We start from the raw sequence: 15,097 nt of genomic DNA on the forward strand, positions 1-15,097 counted from the left end.
GGAGGTGGATCATAGAGGATCCTGCTGTGATTTATGTCTGAGAGTGTTTTGCCTATGTTCTCCTCTAGGAGTTTTATAGTTTCTGATCTTACATTTAGATCTTTAATCCATTTTGAGTTTATTTTTGTGTACGGTGATAGAAAGTGATCTAGTTTCATTCTTTTACAAGTGGTTGACCAGTTTTCCCAGCACCACTTGTTAAAGAGATTGTCTTTACTCCATTGTATATTCTTGCCTCCTTTGTCAAAGATAAGGTGTCCATATGTGTGTGGATTTATCTCTGGGCTTTCTGTTTTGTTCCATTGATCTATATGTCTGTCTTTGTGCCAGTACCATACTGTCTTGATGACTGTGGCTTTGTAGTAGAGCCTGAAGTCAGGCAAGTTGATTCCTCCAGTTCCATTCTTCTTTCTCAAGATTGCTTTGGCTATTCGAGGTTTTTTGTATTTCCATACAAATCTTGAAATTATTTGTTCTAGTTCTGTGAAAAATGTGGCTGGTAGCTTGATAGGGATTGCATTGAATTTGTAAATTGCTTTGGGTAGTATACTCATTTTCACTATATTGATTCTTCCGATCCATGAACATGGTATATTTCTCCATCTATTAGTGTCCTCTTTGATTTCTTTCATCAGTGTTTTATAGTTTTCTATATATAGGTCTTTAGTTTCTTTAGGTAGATGTATTCCTAAGTATTTTATTCTTTTCGTTGCAATGGTGAATGGAATTGTTTCCTTAATTTCTTTTTCTACTTTCTCATTATTCGTGTATAGGAATGCAAGGGATTTCTGTGTGTTGATTTTATATCCTGCAACTTTACTATATTCATTGATTAGCTCTAGTAATTTTCTGGTGGAGTCTTTAGGGTTTTCCATGTAGAGGATCATGTCATCTGCAAACAGTGAGAGTTTTACTTCTTCTTTTCCAATTTGGATTCCTTTGATTAGAAATGAAAATGGAGAGATCACAATAGACAACACAGAAATACAAAGGATCATAAGAGACTACTATCAGCAGTTGTATGCCAATAAAATGGACAACGTGGAAGAAATGGACAAATTCTTAGAAAAGTACAATTTTCCAAAACTGAACCAGGAAGAAATAGAAAATCTTAACAGACCCATCACAAGCACAGAAATTGAAATGGTAATCAGAAATCTTCCAGCAAACAAAAGCCCAGGTCCAGACGGCTTCACAGCTGAATTCTACCAAAAATTTCGAGAAGAGCTAACACCTATCCTCCTCAAACTCTTCCAGAAAATTGCAGAGGAAGGTAAACTTCCAAACTCATTCTATGAGGCCACCATCACCCTAATACCAAAACCTGACAAAGATGCCACAAAAAAGGAAAACTACAGGCCAATATCACTGATGAACATAGATGCAAAAATCCTCAACAAAATTCTAGCAATCAGAATCCAACAACACATTAAAAAGATCATACACCATGACCAAGTGGGCTTTATCCCAGGGATGCAAGGATTCTTCAATATCCGCAAATCAATCAATGTAATTCACCACATTAACAAATTGAAAAATAAAAACCATATGATTATCTCAATAGATGCAGAGAAGGCCTTTGACAAAATTCAACATCCATTTATGATAAAAACTCTCCAGAAAGCAGGAATAGAAGGAACATACCTCAACGGATTTGTTTTAAAATTATAAGTTAGTCTGAAAAATATTCATTTTAGAAGCAGCTCTACCGGCAGTATAAGAGGGAGTGCTCTATTACCACTTCAGAAGCCATCCACAAAACTATAAGAAAAGATAAAAAATTCTGAAGAAGGGCTCTCTTGAAAAATAAATATGACAGTGTGGAGATAAAGAAGGTTTTCTTAGAGACGTTAAAATTGAGTTTAGAACATGTTTTTTTATTTTTTTTTTAATTGAAGGATAATTGCTTTACAGAATTTTGTTATTTTCTGTCAAACCTCAACATGATAGAACATGTTGAATAGAATTGACTAATACGGAATGGGAAAATGTGGAGTGGAAATGGAACTGGGGGTATGGAGGGCCAGCTTTGCCGATTTTCAGCTCTCAGGTGTCAGTGCCCCTGCCTCCATGTCGCTCAGGGGTCAGCTGTATGAAACTGAGTCCACCTGTCAGTTTTATTTTTTAAATCTGTTAAAGTCTGAGAGCACACTGCTTTTTATATTTAGTAAAAGCAAAAGAAGACAAACTCTCTTGATTTTCAGAAATTTTTTGAAATCTGTAATAAGTGGAATTTATACGTGAACCAGTCCTTCCTAAAGGAGATCAGTCCTGGGTGTTCTTTGGAAGGACTGATGCTAAAGCTGAAACTCCAGTACTTTGGCCACCTCATGTGAAGAGCTGACTCATTGGAAAAGACTCTGATGCTGGGAGGGACTGGGGGCAGGAGGAGAAGGGGACGACTAAGGATGAGATTGCTGGATAGCATCACGGACTCTGAGTCTGAGTGAACTCCAGGAGATGGTGATGGACAGGGAGGCCTGGCGTGCTGCAATTCATGGGGTCACAAAACGTCGGACATGACTGAGCAACGAACTGAAATGATACCATTTCTAACTAGCAAATAATGGGGGATTTTTTTTTTTAATTGTAGATGAAGATCGACTTTCTAGAAGGAAGAGTATTGTGGACACCGTATCCATTCAGGTGGATATTTTACCCAACAGCATTCCTTCTGATGATGTGGTAAGTTGCTGAAAGTTTATGACCAAGTACTGTCTTGAGATAGATGTCAGTCAATTTGAAAGAGCTTTTTGCCCCTCTGCACTTTTAGAAGCAAATATAATTCTGAATTATTCCTAAATAAATAAAATTGTTAGTAGATGTTAATTTGATTTAGCCTTGAACTTGTAATTTACAATTTATTTTACTAAATTTATTTCAAATACTTAGATACGTAAATTTAATATTAAGTGTTATGATATCACTGCATTTCACATTGTAGTAAAAGAAACCATAGAACTAAGCTTTTTTAATAAGTAAGAACTTATATAAGGCCTGTTGCTAAATAAATAGGCCCTCTAATCCTACTTATTTTAAAAGATTTATGAAACATAAGTTGTGAGAATAAATGGGATTATACACTCTGTAGTGAAGCCAAATACCCACTACTTTTAGAAAGTTTCAAAATTTCACCTATGAGAGAATTTTTAAAATCATTTTGGAAAGTAAATATAACATTTAACGTGGGCTAAGCTGTATCAGTGACCTGTGTACTCTTGAAGGAGTTATTTGAAATATCATAGATTTAATGTTCTCCTCCTGTTTCAATAGAGCACAAGAGTGTACCCTCCTGAGTTATAGGAAGAAAAAGCAGCCAGTATTCTCTAGGACTTATCCACACAAATCAGCAGAGAATTTTTTGATAGTCAAGTAAAAGTGCCGATGTGCCAGCATGTCAAGTCAGCCTCCTCCTTGTGGTTTATCCATTGTTTGCTTCCTAGGTATTTCATTATTTCTCTTGGTACAGTATAAATGATTAAAAGAATATCCATATAAGAAAAGGGGAAGGAAATTGTCTGAATTTATGCTTTCTCAGCCTCCTCCTCTCCCTCCTGCTTCCAAATCCTGTCAGTCAATTTGTGTGCCAGAATTGTATTTGGTGGCCAGGGTACAGCCAGTTAATTTATATTTTTCAAGGTTTTTAACTCCCTCTTACATAAAATTAATCAGTTTCATAAAGAAATTACCTTCAGAGCATTGGAGTAGTTTGAATAAGCTGTTAGTGTTCATTTTGGAACTTGGGGCCTTAAGGTTGGTTTAAAGTTTTCTTACCAATTTAAGACTCAAGAAAAAGCATCTTCCCTAAATTTCACCTCTCCAAAGCCATTTTAATTTTTATACTCATTATTAGCAAGGAGGATGCCTTGCTAACTCTATCTTTAATGATTATTAATTTGCTGATAATACCTTTGGAGGAAAGAAATTCATCCAAAGCCTTAGTTTATATGTGTCAAGAGTGTAGTCTGTTTTATTGACTGGAATTTTTCCCTTTGCCTTTTGTTGAACATTTTTATTTCTCCTAAAAATACATATATAGCACTTCAAACTGTTGCAGAGAGTCAGTTTATTTTAATAAAATGAACTGAAATGACATTTGCATGAAGATTTAGTATAGGAGGAAGATTCTTGACATGAATTTTACATTAAAAGTTCATTAATACATTTGCTAAATTATTAAAGATCCTTTTGTTTTATCTTTGCTAAAACTGTAAATCCTAAGTCAAATACACCTCACCCTGAGTATTTGAAAAATTAAGTACAGTTTTTAGTTGAGTGCATTGGAGTTTCAAACTCATTTACCGTTGTGGTACCTAATTTTGTGTATTAGGAATGGTTGTTCAGATATCAGAAGACAGTGACGGTACCCTCTAGGCTAAAACCAGGTAATTTCATTGTGTGGACAGGAGAGATTTTCATCAGTTATTTTAAAATATCTGATTTTCATCAGATATTTTGTTACACCAGTTAATGGTGTAACAAAATATCAAACTGAGAATATGTATATTTGCTAACAGTGAATCAAATTAAAAGCTGCTCATTTGAAAAATCATTATTTCATCAAAATTATGTGAAATTATATATATATAATCGCATATAGTCCTCAGATATATTTGATACCTGCTTTTAGAGCTTGTAACTTTTTTTTTAATGTTTAGATGGAGATCATACCAAAACTTTCATTTTTCCTTAGATACAGCTCAGCTTTTTACTAATCTATTAAAATACCTGGTCCATTTGTAATGTCAGTTCTGACATTTGCAATTCAAGTTTTAGCCCACTGTGAATCCTTAGTGAACTTCTCCTAAAACTTGCCCTATATATGTATAAAGATACCTAAGTTAAAGTATTCAAGAAGATAAATGACTAAAATAGAATAGAGACATATCTGCTGCCTGAAATTAAACAATCAGCTTGACTAATAGAATAAAGCACCACAGGCCTGACTCTCTGATCTCTGGTGCTTACTGAGCCCCGTCAGCATGACTGATACGCATAATGAATATAAGTAAAACCTGAAACCGTGACTTAGTTCTTCTCTCAAAAAGATAATAGTCAGTGCTTAATTATTTGGGGGAATGGATGGGAAGTTATACGTGTTAAATTTGGAGTACAAATTAAATTTTTTATACAAAATTAAGTCACTGGTCGGCTGAGAAGGATTGTCACTTTTTCTAGGACAAATAGCAGAGATCTTTTTATACATACATACATACATGCTGCTGCCTGTTCCCCAAGTACAACTGAAGGAACCTATATGCGTGCTAACAGAACAAGAAGGCACTCATCAGTGAAAGTGGCATGACAGCTAGTCTGGTTGGAAAAAGGTGAACAGCAGATTTTACACAGGCTCAAGGGCGTTGTGCAATCTAAGCGAGCGTTACGGGTCATACGTAAGGCCAAAGTCATAAAGAGTAAAGGAATGTTGAAACTCCTCCAAAAGCCTGTCTTTGCACCATTTCCCAATAACTGCAGCACAACCAGTGTTTTCTATAGACTTGGAACAGACTGGTTTGCTTAAGCACCGAATGAAGTAGGTGGCTTGTATTGACAGCTACTTTGTATGAAAAATATGAATCATTAAACATTAGTATAAAGAAATTCCTCTTTTTTAAAAAAAGAAAAAGAAAATTCACAAAAGGGAGGAGTGGGAGACAGGGTTGAAGCCAGGTTACAGAAGATTGCGTCCCCCAGCCGAGGGCTTCGTGTATACTCCACTCCAATAGGAAATGGCAGCACGTTGAGAGTTGGGCAGTGTCGTTGTCAGAGCTGGGCTTTAGTGAAAGGAGTCTCAGAAGTGTGACTAAGCTACATCAGAAAGAAGAGACTGGCTGTAGAGAGGCCAGATAGACCCCTGTGGTGGTTTGCACTGAGGGTGAAGCGGGTCTGGGGTATCCAAGCTGGAGATGGGGGAGAGGACCAGCAAGGGCCGCAAAGGGACTCGGAGGAAGGAGGCCAAAACAGGAGGGAGACAGAGTGACTTGAGAGGTTCCATGCTGAGGAAGGCATCATCATTCTCTGAGGAAAACAGATAGAGAAAAGTTACTAGATAAACAGGTAATAGGTAAAAGTTCTGTGTAACAAGGATCCTGGCCTTCTGGCTTCTCCTGTGTTCTTTCTCCTGTGCTCTAATCGTTTCTCAAAAGTCTAAACGTCTTAACCAGTTGTAAGAACAACTTTGAAGTGCTAGATTGCTTCTAGGTACAAATAATTGACCAGCCAGAGCCTAATCTTGTATATCTGCTCCAAATATCTAGAACAAAGCAACTGAAGATTTCCGAGTTTAATCTGACTTCAACTAGGAATATGAACCTTCAGTAGAAAACCTGAGGTAGTGAAACTCTTGCTGCTTGATTTCCAGCTAAAGCCTTTGTATTACAGAGAAGCTCAGGTGCAAAGCATGGAGCCTTCTGCTTTCATTAGCCTTTCTGCCTTAGACTTAGCAAAAAGAAGCTCATGAGCTAAAAGTAGGGATGACCAGAGTCCAAGGCAAGTATTCATATATCCTTTCTTAACTTTTATTGAGATACTGTAGTTATTGGATATATGATTCCTCCTGAAAATGTGTTAGTGCCACAAAAAGTATTCCTGACTTTATATAATATTCCTTTGTTTATATTAGCACAAACATGTCTCAAAACAGGAGAGATTTGAAAACTTCAAGTTAAAGGGTGTTTTCTGGAGAATCAGACTTGGTGGTTGACCTTAAAAGATCCAGAATATGATTATTTTAAGATGTTAGTTAACTGTGCTCATTAAACACTTCCCAAAGTAGTGATTCTTGCTTTTAAACCATTCAGAGTTTCTGATTATTTCATTTTTTATTTGTAAACATATATGTGGTACCAAAATTATAGAGAGTATAGAATACGTAGTTCTCATTTATTATACAGTTGAAGCTGCATTTATACATAATCTCTGCCTTGAATATTAGTTGGGTTGCCTTAAAGGGCGCTAGTTCTGCCAGCCTAGCATCAGTGTATAACCTTGTTTGGAGAACCACTGTGCTAGGCTATTGTTAAAACCAATGAAAACAAGATGATTATTTGATACTGTGGAGTATAATCATGAACCAGCCAACACAAAGAAGAGAAAATATTTGTAAAAGGTCTTAGATGACTTATAACTAGGTGAGGGTGTCATTTATATTGACCTTTCTTAACCCTCTATTTTACTTAAAATCACTTTTCTCTAGGTTAGTAACACTGAAGAAATCACCTTTGAAGCACTGAAGAAAGCAATTGGTAAGATTTTTGCTTGTTAACTTCCCTAGTATTTTACTAGCTTATCTTTATCTCAGTACTTGTTTAGATGCCGGAATTACCAGAGGCAACATGGCAAATGTATATACTGTTGATTTCTCTATAAATACAGTATCAGTTTATTAGCTTGCATTCTTTAGGTTTTTGTGGTTGTCCTGGCTGGTCCTGGATAGTTATTTTCCTTTGTGCAGACTGAATTTTCTAGAGCTATGACAGCGCATCCCTGTGTATTTGAAGGTCACCCTTTTATGGTGGCTAGCATTCAGGCTGCGCGAATTTGTGAGAAACAGTCAGTGTATTTCCTTTTATAGGAGATGGGCAGATGAAAATTCTGAAAATTATGTAGAGTCATTTTTAGTAGGCTTATAGCAGTATAATTAGAGGTGTGTTTCTAATGGGGTAGGAGAAAGGAGCTGGCAGAATTTGTCAGTAGGCATTATCACATTAATTCTTGCTATTTCATCAGTGAGAACACTGAGGCAGAGAAATTAACAACTTTCCTGAGAGCACATAGCTAGTAAATACCAGAGCCAAATCTCATACCCATGTCTGACTGACTCTAATCTTTCCACTTATCTTTGCATAAAATAATACTCTTGATTTTTCTCCTTTGACCTTTCTGGAAATAAATTTTACCTCATATAATAGGCCTCTTTTAAAAGTTTTTTGAATGATTCCTTCAATTAAGTATTAATATAAATTCCTGGTGGCTAATGATGCTCTGAATTTATTTCTAATTGGTAAAAGCAGTGGACCATGGAAATTGACTTTCACTATAGAGAGTGGAAATTGGCTCTTGATTTTAAGAAATATTAGAGTAAGAGAACCATTATCAAGGGACATGAAACACTCTGGTGCTCATCATACATGAAATAAAATCTGACCTTTTTCAGCTTAATCTTATGGAGGATTTTTTTTCTTATTGTAATATGATATCAGATTTGTCAAAATAAAATTGAATTTACTAAGCAGTTTTTAAACACCTATTATGTACAAGATACTTTGAGACATTTGAACGTTGATAAGGCATGTTGAGGAATTTACAGTTTGGCAGTGTTGTCAGAGTATCTTTGGTCCCCTGGAGCCCTAGGGGAGACTTTCAAGAGATCCTCAAGTCCAAAAGTATTTTCTGCATAACCCTGGGACATAGTTTGCTTCTCTACTGCATGTACTAAGGTAAATGAAGGCAGTGGCCTCCAACTCTTCTGGTGGTCATCGCATTCTTTGATGCCACGTACTCCCAGTTATTTAGAGGATCTGCAAAAATCAGTGGAGCAATATTCTAGATGACCATTGCACGACGTTACAGAATCATGTATGCTGCTGCTGCTGCTAAGTCGCTTCAGTCGTGTCCCGACTGTGCGACCCCATAGACGGCAGCCCACCAGGCTCCCCCGTCCCTGGGATTCTCCAGGCAAGAACACTGGAGTGGGTTGCCATTTCCTTCTCCAGTGCATGAAAGTGAAAAGTGAAAGTGAAGTCGCTCAGTCGTGTCCGACTCTTCACGACCCCATGGACTGCAGCCCACCAGGCTCCTCCGCCCATGGGATTTTCCAGGCAAGAGTACTGGAGTGGGGTGCCATTGCCTTCTCCGGAATCATGTATGAGTAGAACTCTATTCAATATTCAAAGTGTAAAACAGATCAATACATGTTAATATAACCAATTGTAAGAAGTTCATTAATAAAGTTTCAGATTCCATATTGCAACTAACTTTTAAGAAACTACCACTTGTTATATTTTATTGTAGAAGAAATAGCTACAATTCTGTGAAAAGTCTATTGAATTACTCTTTTCCAGCATATCAGCACATGCTTGTGTGAGTTTAGTTTTTTCTTTATATACTTCAACCAAAATAACATATTGCAGTGCATTGAATGTTTGCAGATAGAATCCAGCTGGCTTCTATTAAGTCAGACATTAAAGGGATTTGCAAAAATATAAAACTGCCATTCTCTTCACTAAATTTTCACTTTAGAAAATATGGTCATTTTTTTCATTAAACAAATGTTTATGTTAACGTACAGTGCCTTGAGTTTTTGATGAATGTAATGAATATTTTTAAAGTCTCATTTTTATATTATAATACAGAAATTATCAAGTGATATAACATATAAAGGAGTCTTGAAACCAGAAAAGTTTGAGAACTGCTGGACAGATTTGCCGCCTGCAGGCCAAATTTGGGTGGAAGCGTTATTTTTAGAAATTGAATTTGAATAAAGACCAGAGCTAGATGTTCAGCTTGCCCAAGTCTGTTTTTCTTACCTCTTTTACTGACCTAATTTAAAACATTTATGTCTCCTGCCTGGCCTCTGGCACATTTAAGCTTGTGACCCTGGGCCAGTGAGCACTAGAGATGTGATTGTAGTTCTCTATTACATTCATTCAGAAGTACATAAAGTCTACAACTTTGTTAGCCTGACACAATTTCATAGGGAAAAAAAAAATAACCTATTTCCTTTCTACATGCTACTTCCCCTTTTTTAAACTAGCTAATTGTTACCTAGTTTGTGCACCTGAAATGGCAACCCACTCCAGTACTCTTGCCTAGGGAATCCCATGGACAGAGGAGCCTGGTGGGCTACAGTCCACAGGGTCACAAAGAGTCGGACACGACTGAGCGACTTCACTTTCACTTTACTTTCACTTTGCGTACCTGAAGAGCAGCTTTGTTTTAAGAACCTTGAACGGAGTGTCTTTTGCCTTATGAAATTGTCGACTCACTGGGTTGTTAAAATAGACCATCAATAGCTAACATTAATTAGCCTTCTTTAAAATTGTTAAGCAAATAGACACAGTTATTATATCAGTAATATCAAAAAGACAGACCACTTATTGTTTTATCATCTTTGACCAGACCACGCATCATTTAAAGATAAAAACAAGCCCTTTTCAAATTATGGAAGATAAATGGAAAAGACTAAACCAGTATGGTTCCACTTGACCATGGCGTGATTATAAATAAAATAATCATCCTTCAGGAAGGGCCTTGAAGTGGCTTGACTTGTAGGAAGTTGTGCTTCTGCTTTTTTTTGGTAACAGGAACAAAGATAGTCTATGCAAAAGGGTTTTGTGTGGTGTAATTTTCAAGTTTTTTGTGTGTGCTTTCTGGCCTCAACTAAGGCATTTTAGGGGTGTTACGCGTTTTGTTTTTTCCCTAAACAAGTAGTCCTGTAAATTACCCTTATTTTTTATGCATAGATCATTTGCTCTTAGGGTCATTGGCAATGTTCTGTGAAATTCTATATTCCTTTTAATAGTTTCTTTTTAAAACCATTTATATAGATACCAGTGGAATGGAAGAACAGGAAAAGGAAAAGAGGCGTCTAGTGATAGAGAAATTCCAGAAAGCGCCTTTTGAAGAAATAGCAGCACAGTGTGAATCCAAAGTAAGTGAACACACAGTGAAGGCAGTGGGGATGGAGTCTGAGTTTTGCTGAAGCTTTTCGTGGTAACTGATGGGTAGATTCTAAGCTTTAGGCAAGTCAGTAGAATCCACAAGGTAGTAGATTGGATAGGGACCGAAAACTGAAGATGTAGCTATGAAGCCTTAAATAATGTCTTTGTGTGGTATGAGCTGATTGAAATGGCAGATCCCAAATTAAATGTTAATGATTTTTGTTGCTTTGAAATTTTTTTTGCAGTGGTTTTCAATGATTTTGCTGTAGGTTTTTTGTTCTGTGTGTATATCAATTTGTTTTTACCAATAAAAATAGAAAGGGAATGAAGAGAAACTTTACATTAAATTTCAGTGTATGAGACAGATAAAACCAAAACAGTAAACATTCTATATCATCAGCGTAACAGTTACAGTTAATGCTTTGTCCTTTAAATCACTTGTATTTTTACATATGGATATTGTGAAAGTAATAGATCCATTGTTAACATTTGTTTTTTCTCCTTTGTAGGCAAATTTGCTTCATGATAGACTTGCTCAAATATTGGAACTCACCATACGGTAAGGGTTTTGGTACTACAAGATGAATAAAACAACAAAAACTATTAGACCCTTACACATTTCTAGCTTTTAAGTAATTCTGCTTTTCATTTAGAGTAAACCCAAGATCATATAGATATCTTTGTCTTAGTAATTTTTCTGTTTACTGGATAGTCTGATACCACTTCTTAAAGATTTTCTAGCTTTCCTTTTTAGATCACTTAATTCCTTTAAAATGGTTCTGTAAAGACAGGGCTTCCCTGATGGTTCAGTCGGTAAAGACTCCACCTGCAGTGCATGAGACCTCAGTTCAATCCCTGGGTCGGAAAGATACCCTGGAGAAGGAAATGGCAACCCACTCCAGTATTCTTGCCTGGAAAATCACATGGACAGAGGAACTTGGCAGGCTACAGTCCATGGGTCACAAAGAGTCGAACACGACTTAGCAACTAAACCACCTTATGGACATTTGAGTAATTGGAAGACTCTTATTCTAGTGATATGTTTAATAAGGTAGTTTCTCAGATTTAATCATTTTGACCTACAAAAACTACTGTTTGGTCTGGTTCAACCTCATCATTCTTCTAGGGCCATAACAATTCTGCCTCTGCAGATGGCTCACTTGAATTATCAAACATCAATTGGGATTTTCCTGCTGCTGCTGCTGAGTCACTTCAGTCATGTCCGACTCTGTGCAGTCCCATAGATGGCAGCCCACCAGGCTCCCCTGTCCCTGGGATTCTCCAGGCAAGAACACTGGAGTGGGATGCCATTCCCTTCTCCAATGCATGAAAGTGAAAAGTGAAAGTGAAGTCGCTCAGTCATGTGTGACTCTTCGCGACCCCATGGACTGCAGCCTACCAGGCTCCTCTGTCCATGGGATTTTCCAGGCAAGAGTACTGGAGTGGGGTGCCATTGCCTTCTCTGAGATTATGTCTGTTTGAGTCCTGTTATTAGTTATAGTTGGCCCTCCATATCCACGGGTTCTGCGTATTCAAATTCAACCAACAGTGGTCAGAAATATTTAGGCAGTGGGGGAGGAAATCCCAGAAAGTTCCGAAAAACCAAAGCTTGAATTTGCTGCATGCTGACAACTACTTCTGTAACATTTACATTCTATTAGAAGTTCTACTAATCTAGATATGATGTAAACTAAGGGAAGATATGTTGTATAGGCCCCATGCCAGTCCTGAGCACCCAGGGACCCGAGGATTTTGCTATCTGTGGGTGGTCCTGAAACCAAACCCCTGTTTACACCATTGAGCAATTGTATTTTATGCTCTGCAAACATAAGGTATCTAACATTGGTTATTCTGTGTCTATTGTTAAGTAATAAAGCACATCAGAAAGGGAGGGGAAAACTCCAGGTTCCATCTGAAGAATGAATTTGTGCATATTCTTATGTTGACTCCAGTGTGGAGACTGCTCTGTGTACATGGTGGCACAGTAAATGAGCCATGGATAGAAGCTATGCTTCTGAGATTTTTTTTTCCTACATCTTTTATATTTTCAGCTTGATTAAATCGGTTTTGTGTCAAACCTTGTATCCTATAAATAGAATAAACAGGTAAAGGCTCAGTTGGCTTGCTTTTTTTCCCCCAGCCTTTTTACTGCCTTCCTATGCAAGGCACCTTTTCATCAGTGTAACATCTCATTCCAGGAATTAACCACCATGCCACCCCCTACTAAGCTGAGAATCACTCATTTATAAAAGTTCAGAACAGAGAATCAGACTAAACTATGCAGTATGCTCTGTACCTTAGATTCAGTGAAAATTGCTAGGTGTGGGCATTTATACACAGCCTGTGAGTTTTAGTGCTTTTCTGTGTAGAGGAAGGTGCAAGGATCTGGGCTTATTGAAATTGTTCCTGAAATATGCACCTTGGCTGTGGGGTGGGTATCTAAAAAATAGAATGCTTCCCATTTCTCCCCATCCTGAATCCCCCTCAGGGCGCACCATTGTGGGAAGCAGCAGTGGCGTTTGGCTTGATCTTGTAGAATGCGAATGGCAAGCAACATTCCCTGTGTACAACATCTTTGTTGCCTGTTAGTTCTAATTGTAAATATCTACCTGCTTTGTGTCTATTGTTTTTGCTAATCCTCACCACAGTCCTGAAAAGTTAGGTAGATGCTGTGTTTTTCTATTTTCCAGGTAAAGACACTGAGGCTTAGAGAAGTAAAATAACTTGCAGAAGTTTGTCCAGCTAGTGAGTGGAAATAATCGAAATTCAAATCTGTAACTCATGTTTTGACAAGAAATATTGCTAGAGACCTCTATGTTACGTTTAATCCCACTGTTATGACTATGTGGATTTAGTATTTTAGGATAAGTATTATGACTAACTCTTTTTCATTGGTACTGCAACTACTACTAATAATTTGCATTTATTAAACCTTATTGCTACTATTTATTGAAAACTTGTGGTATTCTAGGCACTCTGCTGAGTGCATTCTTTTATTTAGTATTTACATCACATTTTAAAAATATGTAGTGTTCATTTTTATTTTACAGATGTAGGAACAGATTCATGTAGGTGTTGGGTAATTATCCCAGGTCATCTGGTGAGGAAGTAGCAGTTCTGGGTAGTTTACGTGATACAGAGAAAGGAGGCAGGCTTCCCAGAGCATCTTCAGGGTTCTCAGCTTCTGTCTGGCACGTCTGCTCTTGCTGATTTGCCACTCCGACTAGCAGATAGGCTTCCCCGGCAGCTCAGTGGTGGAGAATCCGCCTGCTAATGCAGGAGACCCGCGATCGATCCCTGGGCCGGGAAGATCCGCTCGAGAAGGAAAGGACGACCCACTCCAGTGTTCTTGCCTGGGAAGTCCCAGAGGAGCCTGGCGGGCTACAGTCCATGGGCTCACAGAGTCAGACACGACTTAGCGACTAAACAACAACAGTCAACTACCAGATAGAGAAACGAGTTTGTATTCTTGAGAAAAGAAACAAAATAAGCAATATTATACCTCAGTTTCCATTGTTCCTTCATTCATTTTGACCTTAGTACAATAAGGAAAAAAATTATAAGAAATGCAGAGGAGCAGGAAAATACAGTAAGAATAAGCAGCCCCACAGATCAGTTATTGGAATTAGTAGATATGATCTTGAGAGAACACACACATATCAAAGAATTTAAAGGAAAAAAAATACTGTATATTTTAGGAGAGAACTGGAAACTCTGAAAAAGAACCAAATTGTAGTTCAAGAACTGGGTGATACAGTATCTAAAAGAAAAAATGTCATTGGATGAACTTAATAGTATATTGGACATTATAGAAGAGTCTGCATATATTGCTCATAGGAGTATAAAATGGTACAAACACTTTGCAAAACTTATGAAGAAGTTTCAGTGTCTTATGAAGATACCTGCTTTTGATCCTGTAATCCCATTTCTCAATATTTACCCAGAGAAATTTAAATGTTAGAATGTTTTAGCAGCTTTTTTCATAATTACGAGATATCTATGAACAGGAGAATGGAGAGAGTAGACAAATAGTGGTGCTCTTGACACAGTGAAATATTATTCAGCAGTAAAAAGGAACACATTTGGCGGGGGGGAGGTAAGCTTAAAAAATACACCAAGCAAAACAAATCAAACATAAAAGAGTGTATCTTGTATTGACCCTTTCTGTGTCTATATGGACCATTCGTATGAAATTCAAGAATAAGGGACACCAATCTTCAGTGACAGAGGTCAGAACACAGTCAGTGTTGGAGATATGTGAGCATGTGGAGTAAGGAGAAATTGATTGAAGACACCAAGGAACTTTTTTGAATGATGAAAAGTGTCATCTTTATCGATGGTAGAGATAGGAGCTAAGTAACTAGTCGAGGAAAAGCATTTGTATCATATGACAAGAGATCAGTTTCCCAAATTGATAAGAGAAAAATACGTGAGTA

General features: G+C 37.3%; 1 protein-coding gene across 3 annotated transcripts in view; it reads left to right on the top strand.

The window, feature by feature from the left end:
* Positions 1–15,097, top strand: part of EFR3A (EFR3 homolog A) — an 83,170-nt gene that overhangs the window by 64,519 nt on the left and 3,554 nt on the right. For all 3 annotated transcript variants that reach the window (XM_018058574.1, XM_018058575.1, XM_013969110.2), the window contains 4 exons: positions 2,594–2,685; positions 7,196–7,244; positions 10,548–10,651; positions 11,171–11,220. In XM_018058574.1, coding sequence (XP_017914063.1) covers positions 2,594–2,685; positions 7,196–7,244; positions 10,548–10,651; positions 11,171–11,220 — 295 coding nt within the window. The remainder of the gene's footprint in view (positions 1–2,593; positions 2,686–7,195; positions 7,245–10,547; positions 10,652–11,170; positions 11,221–15,097) is intronic.

The sequence above is a fragment of the Capra hircus genome, chromosome 14 (genome assembly GCF_001704415.2).
Source record: "Capra hircus breed San Clemente chromosome 14, ASM170441v1, whole genome shotgun sequence".
NCBI classification, from domain to species: domain Eukaryota; kingdom Metazoa; phylum Chordata; class Mammalia; order Artiodactyla; family Bovidae; genus Capra; species Capra hircus.